General features: G+C 40.1%; 1 protein-coding gene across 5 annotated transcripts; it reads left to right on the top strand.

Moving 5' to 3' along the window:
• The first annotated feature begins 1,003 nt into the window (after positions 1–1,003).
• Positions 1,004–9,202, top strand: SMIM38 (small integral membrane protein 38). 5 transcript variants are annotated; one of them, XR_004357607.1, is made up of 5 exons: positions 1,004–1,167; positions 3,182–5,704; positions 6,605–6,731; positions 6,825–6,930; positions 7,340–7,608. XR_004357607.1 is itself a non-coding variant. In XM_032691114.1 (4 exons), exon 4 carries the CDS (start codon positions 7,924–7,926, stop codon positions 8,053–8,055), a length of 132 nt encoding a protein of 43 aa, XP_032547005.1. In that variant the 5' UTR covers positions 1,004–5,704; positions 6,605–6,731; positions 6,825–6,930; positions 7,340–7,923; the 3' UTR covers positions 8,056–9,202. The 5 variants fall into 5 exon arrangements, 2 of the variants coding, with proteins under 2 accessions (XP_032547005.1, XP_032547006.1); XR_004357605.1 differs by having other exon boundaries at positions 3,158–5,704; XR_004357606.1 differs by having other exon boundaries at positions 1,004–3,329; positions 3,454–5,704.
• The last annotated feature ends 517 nt before the right edge of the window (positions 9,203–9,719 follow it).

Raw genomic sequence — 9,719 nt, 5'->3', positions numbered from 1 at the left:
CAGTTGTCTCAGATGATATGGAGCTATTTATGAATGCATCCAAAAGCTCTGGAAAATAGTTTTAGCTGGGAAAATGCCTTGTTCTGCTGTTCACTGAATCAAAATGTTTCTTTCAGTAGTTAATCGTAAAAATTTGTTTTCTATCTAAGGAGAGACCCTTTTGAAAATGAAAATCAATACTTTTTTCTTCCTTGGGCCTCGTGAAAAGTTTTGTTGGTGCATATTGCTTTCTTGGTTTATTTTTCTGAGAAAACAACACAGTTTATATTTCATTTAAATGCATTTTACTCAAATCAAGTGTTTTTTTATGTACATCTAATGGAGGCATCAGGGTATAGGCAGAACCCTTTCAGTCATGTCTTGATGGTGCAGCAATGGCTTTCATCCTTTACCCCCTGCTCTCTGGAGATGCATTTCCAGAGGAGATGATTTGGGGATATATATGCTTTTCTTTCCATATTTTTGCAAATATCTTCTTATAGGTCGGAAAAAACACTTGACCAAAAAAAATCTAAGTCACACTTGGTAAAATGTGTACTTTTGTGCTTGATTAAGATGCTTACAGTGATAATGGTAAATAGCATTTAATTTGTTTCATTGTGGGAAAGGGAGGGGACACAAATGGTGTTTTACAGGGAGTCCCCCTTTACCTGGGACAAAAATTCTTTAGAAAACACCTAACACAGTAACCACGTGTATCAAACTGCTGGTGCAGTTTGGTCACCTGGAAAGCAGGGCAGTGCCATGGTTGGGAACCAGCAGACAAACGAATCCCCAACACTCACACTCAACCTGTGGCTTGCTTGGTGAATTTTATTACAGGAAATCCAGGCATGCACAGATTCTCAAGGTAACGTGGCAAAATCATGCAAATGCAAGTGGTGCTGTGCTCAGTCTCTTATTTTCCAGTGGATGAGTGTGCTGGACAATGGGTGGCTGGAAGTTAGAATATGTTTATGATTTACCTTTTTTTTTTTTTTCAGAAACCAAGATTATACATGCTCTTCTATCACAGGACAGTTTCACTCTACATGTCTAGATTCTGCAAGAAGTACTTAATCTGCTTTTTTTTTTCTTAATTTTATTTTTACAAAAATGCTTCAGAAAATCTAATTCTGTCTTCAAATCACTGTATGGACAAAAGCTATCAGAATCTCTGTTTCACAGGTGAGGAAAACCAATCCGATCAAGATTAAAATCCCAATTCAAGGAAAAGCAGAAACTTGAGCACATCTTTTAATGTTCCTGTGGTTTTGGCATAAACTATTAAGAATAGTTTCTCTGGGATGCTGTCAGAGGTGAAAATAGAATATGCTTTGAGTTGCAGACAGTACCTCAGCTGCAGCACTGCGGTGTGTGGACACAGGAATTTTTCTCTTTATACTTGCTAAAAAATGTGATGCATGGGATGGTCACACAGGAGAGAGATTTATTTCTCTATTTGGTTTTTTAATTCAGTGGTTCATATACTATGGTGTTGAAGCTCATTTTGGTGTGGAGATCCATGCAGCTCTGAACTTTTCCTTCAGCTTTGTAGATTTTCAGGGAAGTGTGTGGTATCTTTTCTTTGGTCAGGTGCCTTGAAAATAAACTGGGAGAAATAAATAGGCACATTTCTACTGTGGCTGTGATAAGCGTATGTATGTATATATATAATGGTATTGTGTGTCTTGCTGTACATAACATTTTTAGGTGTCTGTGCAAGTAGGAGATTTATGAAGTGTGACTCGTTTTTCCTTCTCCCCCCTGTTCCAGTGGAAGAGCTCAGACTGCGATGAGAAAAACTAGTACACGTTATTAAGAATTCTGATAAAGTAGGCTGAATAAATTTGTTTTCTTTGTGAGCCTTAATCCTGTGTTGTATTGGCTTCTTGGACATGGCTAATTTATTTGGAATTCCATTCTGTTCCCGACAGCATTCCTGATTAGCAGTTTGATCACCCGGAGCAAAGTTACATACCAGCTTTCAACTCTTGTAATCTAGCAGTGTAATTTTTTCAAATGGACTCTTTTCTTTCCTTCTTTGCCCCAGCTCCCCTTCTTTTTGTGTGCAAAGAGACTTTAAAAGTAAGCAGGATAACCTGCTAGTAGAATGAAAAACTTCTTCAAAACACAATGTAGTTTGCTGAATGCCCGGCTTTCATTTTTAAATAGAAAAATGAGGTTTGGAGCTGTGTCAGTGCAGCATGTGAAATGTTTACCTTCCATCACACACAGAGGATAACGGTTCTTTTCAATAACTGCATTTTAGGGGTGGTGTGATATAATCTTCAAGTTCTTTCCAAGGTCTGTAGTTCGCCAAAGCACATTTTGCTTGTGATAAGTTTAAGAGAGTTTAAATTGTTGGTTAGTAAAGCTTTTCACATCGTGGACCTTGTAGGAAAATGGCAGTTGTGTCATTGTTTGCTTCCATCTAAACTGGCTTATGCTGTCAAAACAAAGGATGCACAGGAAACCCAAATTTAATTGTAAACCAGAGGCAGGTTTTGATCTGTTTTTGGTAGAGCACAGGAGGAGCATCATCCGAGTGAAACCAGAGGAAATGGAGTCTGCAGCAGCCCCCCAAATCTGCCAAAGGCGTGGAGTTACAGACAAGAGGAAAGGGAGTTTTCCGTCCTGTGACATTTCTGGAGGTCCCAGTCTGGTTTGTGCACAGTGAGAAGGAAAAAAAGGTTTTCAAGTCAAGGGAGACGTGGGAATAGCCCAGAGATAGGTGACCACAGCACTTGTCAAAAGACTCAAACTGTGGTTTTATGCATGAGTGCCTTGACTGTATAATGTTTGGAGAGTGTCTGTTTTGTACTGATCTTGAATTTAATGGATCTGAAAAGCAGCTCTTGACAAATATTTTGTTAAAACTGAAGCACGTTTGGCCAGGCTTCTGTGTTTGAAAAACTGACGTTTCGGTTGAAACACTGTTTTGTCCAAAACAATACTAATCAAATTCTCTCCTGAATTTATGTGAACTACTCAGCTATTCTGAACTTTGTGACATAAATCCTAAATATTTGTTCTAGGCTTTTTCCTTTGAGTCGCTAAATATGTATTTTTATGTTTGTTCACAAGTAGGTGGACATTTTGGATATCATGAAACTTTTAATTGACTGATATGACTAAGTATCAATGGCATATGTGTGATCTATTCTGCTGCTACCAGGTCATGTTCTAATCACATTCCTAGGAAGAAATTCCTGTAAATGAAAGGGAACCAAAATATCTACTCCTAAGCATTGCCACATCCAGCAGCATATGGAGGTGATCATGGAATGACAGCTCCATAACTGCAGAGGTCTCATCAAGTCTGTATTTTGAAATACAGATGTCTTCAGGTAATGACTTTTAAGACTGATTTATAAGTTTTTGCTTCATTTTCTCCTAACCTTTTCCCCTCATATTCATTATGGGTTTTTTTTCCCTGCAATCTGTGCGCTTTGTTTTGCAATCAAATTTCAGTTTTGACTGTGAGACCTTTGAGGATGAGCTGGAGTTTTACGAATACTTCTGGTTTTATGGACACTGAAATTAGTCTTGAGGGAAGAAATACGTAATAAATGTAGTAACTTATTTCTGTCCTTGTTTTTCTTGATCATGGAAATGGGCATGTTGAACTGACTGTGGTGGGATTCTGCTGGGGATTTTCCAGTAGAAAACCAGTGGGCAGGTGTTGACTTTGCTTTGGCTCAATGCAACATGGAATGATCTTGATATGTGCGTGTTATCACAACTTATTTGAAGCAGGAGTTGACTTTGAATGTCAGGTTTTGTCCTCTAAAGCTGTGAAGACCTTGATCTGGCTCTTTTGAACTGGCATTTTGTTTCCAGTGTGATGTGGAATGCTTGTTCAGGAGATTTCACATATGCAAACTGGAGCAAGGTGCCTTTTTGACTCTGATAACTGTAGAAGGCACATGATTCTGAGAGATAAGTGCTAGTCTTGAATTTTTCTATTTCTCTTAACAAAGAGCTGGGAACTTCTTATTAGCCATGCCAACTACTGCAACTCTTTGCTGTTTCATTTGTAACATGTCCTGAGTTTTGAATGCGTGGCAAAATGCAGTAAGTCACATATTCTCTTTTATAATTCTAATTTATTAATGTTTCTGGATATATTTCAAACTGATGAGAACAGGGGGTGTTTTATGATTGATTATTGTTGTATTCTCTGCTTTGTCACGTGTAACTTCACTTGATATTTTGAAATTTTAGGAATGTAGTGATATTTTAGGAGATAGACTGCTTTGTAGGGGAACTGGAAAATTAAATGTGAAACCTGTTACCTTACATTTTAAAGTCAACAAAACTGCATAATACATAATTATTTTTGCCAAACTACCCTTCAATGGGCACTGATTACCAGGATAATTAATTATGTACTAATTTAAAAGCAAAATATGGAATTTTAAAAATAGTTCCAAATTAGAGGATTTTTTTATAAATAGTTGTAACAGAACAGGGTAATAATGTTGGTTATGTGATGAAAACATATGTTAGTAATAAAATATCACCCATCAGGAATACTGTTCTATCATGCCATTGCTCTCTAGGGAGATGACTAGTTGAGAAGTGATTTTAACAAAATGAACTCTGAACAGAGAGGATGCTTTTATGGGTGATACCACACACATTCTTCAAAAAGGCAAATCATTAAAAAATTGGTGCCAGGAACATCTGTCGTGTGAAAAAGTAAAATTTTGGAAAATCCAAATAGTGATTATCAATATATAGGCTTTGCATAGTGCTTTTCCTCGCTCATTCCCAGAAGGCTCTACAAAGAAAGGAAGAACAACCATCCGTGTTAAACCGCGTTTTCCCAAACCCAGCCGCGCCAGTTTTCATCTGGCGCATAGATTCGTCTTGCTTGTGCTGTGCCACGGATTTTCTGTGGGAGGAAATCTGCCCTAAGAAGTGAAATCCAAGCAGGAAAGCGCTGTCCTTCCATGCCCAGCAGCATTCCTCCGTGTGAACAAACGCAGCCCCGCCAGGGAGTGCCAAGCCGACAGCCGTGGCATGCGGAGCTGCCATTCCCCGGCTTTGTGTGAGCCTGTCCCCAGCCTGTCCCGGTGCCAGGCGCCAGGGATGTGCGCTTTCTGTTCCGGCTTTGACACCTCTCAGGGAACACAGGGCTGAGAAGCACTTGTGAGCCCCGGGGAGGAGGCACCTGTTCGCTTGGCACCGGGATGAACCCCCCAGTTCATTCCTCGCGTGCCCTTAAGTAGCCGCTGGGCTTCTCTCTGCGGATGGTTTGGGCTGGAGCTGGTGGCCAGGGCATGGGATGTGCTGGATTACGTGACAGCCCCGCTAGCTCACATGGGAATTGGTTAAAATCCTGCTGGTGGTTTCCAGCAATCCAGCAGGATTGCACCGGGGGGAAGGAAGATGGTTGTCACCAAAGATGAACTTTCAGGTGCAGCCAGTGACATCCATCCAGGTGGACAGATATTGCTTTTCTGGGAAAAGGCAGATGTCATTGCCTCAACCAGTACATTTGCTATTTTATGTTATTAGCTAATTATGTATTACTATTATAATTATTATGTTACTGGCTAATGTTATTAGCTGTTATTTTACAGCTACAAAGTGAGCCAGCTGCCCAAGTGAGTATGTAATGTAGAGCCCCTGGCTGGAGCTGGCAGTGGTTGTGTTTTAGCAGGTAGAGCCACTGAACAGTTTGTCAAACTGTTTTTCCAGCTGAAATCCCCTTCAGGTGAGATGATGATTTCCTTTCTTCTCATCTGTGTGGATGTCAGTCTCTTAAAAAAAAAACAGGTTAGAGAAAGAGCTGTCAGGAATGGTGTAGTTGATCTTGCTTTAGGGCAAGCTGATAGACCTTTTGGGTCCCTTTCATCCTTTTTCCTATGACTGTAGGTGGCCCCAGTAACATATATATGTATAGATAGATTTGTTCTCTCCAGCCTGCTGCATTTTTTCAGCAAAATTCTTTGCTAGTTGAAAGGAGCAGTCCCTTTAAACTCAGCATCTTTTGAGATCTGTAGGTATAAAAAAGACACTCATTGTTCAGTGTACCTCCACAAAGATTCCTTCTTAATCCTGACTGTGTGTACCCATCCCTTGGTTGAGCCTTCCCGTGCAGAGGAATTTGAGTGGATTCACATTCCTTCATAAATGCATGTAGGGTAATACATCAGACTTTCTTTCCCTCTAAACATTCTGATCAGTTCTGACACTTTCCAACTCCGTTCTAAAATCCGTGTGGTAGGTGAGAGAACCCATTAGTGCAAAGAAACTCCTGAAACCCCTCAGAGTACTTGCTTTGCTGTGCCATTTAACTGTTTACAAAGCCCAGGGCTTTGCTTCTGATACACAGTCAATAAAAGGGAACAGGCTATTTTTATTTTTAATTGCAATGTAAATGTACGTGTTGGCCTTGTAGAAGGCAATGTGTTGACTCTCGTGAGGTTACCCCATTCAAGGACAAATTTGACCAGAAAATGGTACTTTGAGAGAATATTGGCAGTCAATATTTTGGTATGACATTTGGTTTAATGCAGAATTTTTGAAAATCAGGGAAGCAGCCAGGCTATTGCTTGGGCCACATCCAAGTCCTTTCACTAACTGCTGATCCTTCCCTTTTCTGCCTTCACAGCTCTACTTGTCCAGGCCCAGGCAAGGAATTGCTTAAACATCTATAAAAGTTCCTTGTTTTCTTCTTGAACTGGATCCTGGAGTTGTACTAATTCTGACGAGGCCTTGGCATCGACAAGGACCCCAAGGTATTACTGTACCTATTCCCTGATTTTAAAGGAAAAAGAACGTAGAATTCCCAAAGCTTTACGTGTCTGAATCAGGCTCTCATTTCTTTTTAGGCGGAAAGTGCGGTTTCTGGGGAAAGGAGCTTGCTGGTGGAGTAAGTTTGAAAAGATCGTAGCAGTTCCAGTAATTACTCATTTCATCAACCCATCTATATTTAAAGTGAGCTAAACCGAGTTCTTTCCTACAATGTCTCCTTCAAATAATGCTGCTTTACATTTGGAGAGCCAAATAAGGAAATAGAGCATAATCCTACAGAAGTTTCTTTCCCCTTTAGTTCCTACGGCTCAGGGACTTGCTGTAACGAGAGCACTTCTTTCTATGAAAACCTTTTTAACACATTCAGCTAAACAAACTATCTCCCAGAGAAAGCAGGAACGTTTTTTTTGTGTATGTCCTTTGCTCTAGCCTGGGCTCTCGAGGACATTTCTGTCGATGCACTAAATGAGCGCTGCATTTTGGACAGCTTCTGTGTTCTGATTTGTTTTCTTGTGCTTCTTTTTTTTTTTTTTCTTTTTTTTTTTTTCCCTCCCCTCCTCTCCCTCCCTTCTTCCCCTTTTCATTTGTCTAGGGGGAAAATAAAAAAAACAAAAACACGCTCCTCCAGTGTTGTTTCCTGCAAAGACCATTCTTAAGAGCTCGTTGGACAGCGCAGGACTCTTGAAGTGATAGCTAATTGGTGAAAGAAAGGCCCTGATTGTCTTGAGGGAGCTGGAAAGTGCTGCGTGTGCTGCTGAAAGGGACTAGGGAGAAGGTGCCTGGTTTCGCTGAGCAGCTGCTGCTGGAGATGTTTGGAGATTACATCAGCATTGGAAAAAAGGGGCAAAAAAAAAAAAAAAAGTCCAACTTCACAGAGACGGAGTTTATGGAGGGGTTTTTTTTTCCCCCCCTTCCAAAGGTCTTCTGACAATACTGTCATTGTCAATATAAGAGTTGTTAATTCTTTATGAATAGCACATGGGGCCTCTTGACTAAATAGTACGTTACATGTCCCAAATCTGTCAGCTGGACTCTTCTCTCACATGCTAGTGAGATCACTTTGATTGGAATGTCAGAGGAATTGCTGGGCTGGCCGTGCAGAACTGAATACTGCATTATATAATTAGATCTCCCAGAGTATTTTTTTTCACATTACCTCATTATTCTAGCTTAAATATGGAATCGGCCCTTTTGATGATTTTGCTGGTTGTAATTATATTAATACGATTCATTTTGTGGTCCTGCCTTAGTGCTTATATAGATTATAAACTGTCCCGAAGGTTTCCTGACACAAGGAAAGAGGACTGAGAGACTTCAAAAGGCTTCTTCAGATTTGAATTGACAATGGGGAGAGCTGGATAAGGTAAATGGAGCTAGAACAGCTCTTACCTTGGGATCTGATGAGAGAGAAATGACGTGTCGAGATTGCAACAGAGTGAAGATTCTTCAGAAAGCCACGTGCTGACAGAGGGGAAGGAGTGACAACTGACTGAGTCAAATGACTTCCTCTCCAGCTTGGGCATGGATTTATTGTCGGGAACAGACCTGTGGACTTTTGCCAATTAAATGATTTGGACGAGCTGGGGGGAATCCTATTGCTGGGCAGTCCAAGAGTGCAGTGGCCCAGCCTTGATACATGAGATGTGGTGTGTGGTGCCTGCTGGACAAACTGCTGCTCTGCACATTCAGGTGTCAGCTGACATGGAGTGAGTTCTGACACCAAAGCCCTGCAAGGTACCTTCACTTCCAGCCTTAAATAAGGACCTTACTAGGACATGGAAGGATTTGACTACGTGTCCAAGGCCATAGTGACTTAGGATTTTTTGGTTAACTTACCTTGCAAAAGGAGATAAACTGTTCCAAGCGAACTGTCTCCTTTTAGATGGGTGTTATACTAAGCAAAACATCCTATATCTTACTACATACCCAACTCAATTTGACATCTGCTTTTAAGAACTGAATTTTCTACCGTAAAAATAGAATGACTGTATTGCTTTGCCTGAGGCCCAGTCACCTTTCTTTTTTAAACAAAAAAAAAATAAAAAGTTCTTTTTTGTTTGATAAATTTCCATGTCATGTAAAAGTGAAGGTTGCCACTTTGTGTACTTAATTCTGTATCTCTTGGTAGCTCACATGATGATGTCAGAGTTCAGCTACAGTATTCCCATCCAAATTTTCCGGCCCATTCATGACTCTTACCTTCCTACAGGCTCATCATTAATAACTGTTAATCAGCCCTTATCATTTTGTGTTTTGAAGCCTCCTAAAACTCAGACATGAGAGCTGGGCTGTGCTTATGCAGCAGAACAGGGTAAATGTCAGGTCAATTGATTTCAGCCTCAGATTTTATTTATGGTGGATGACCAATGTACTAAACAGCCTGCAATGCCTGAAATGCATGTCATTGACTTGAAATCCAGCCAGATGACAATAAATTAAATGTAGATGGAACTAACCCCTTGTCTGTATCTATGGTTCTTAATTTTAATGATGATTCTGTCCGTTTTTTTTATTTCCCAACAGCAAACCAGACCACAGAGGGAAAGTGAAATGTTGTCTATTTGAAGATATACCTTTGATAATGAGTGACTGGAAGAACAGGCACAGTGATCCATTTTTCTTCTTTCAGTTAACCATCCCTATTCTTTGCTGTTTTGGGCAAAACCAAGCTTGTAGATAAATTGATAGCACCTTTAAGAAACAAGTCTTCTAATTCTTTATTGCAGAATTACTTAAGCAATTATTTAATTAAAGAATAAAAACAATTTACTGAAGACTTCATTGAGATCTTGTTGCCTACTCGGCCCCTTATGCATTCAAAGTGGTTTTATTACCACCTTTTTTAATTTCTGTGGATTCATATAGCTTTATCCAGTTCTGTAGGACATGGGAAGCCATCCTGTTTATCCTGCATTACAAAATCTGGGCTATCACACTTGAAGGAAATGGAGATCTTCCTCTTTATTCCCATG

Source organism: Chiroxiphia lanceolata, chromosome 6 (genome assembly GCF_009829145.1).
Source record: "Chiroxiphia lanceolata isolate bChiLan1 chromosome 6, bChiLan1.pri, whole genome shotgun sequence".
NCBI lineage: Eukaryota > Metazoa > Chordata > Aves > Passeriformes > Pipridae > Chiroxiphia > Chiroxiphia lanceolata.
This window is presented reverse-complemented; position numbering and strand designations above follow the sequence as displayed.

What these genes read in the sequence shown, in the direction of transcription:
- SMIM38 (XM_032691114.1), top strand. Translation starts at nt 7,924, where the DNA reads ATGGAATCGGCCCTTTTGATGATTTTGCTGGTTGTAATTATATTAATA.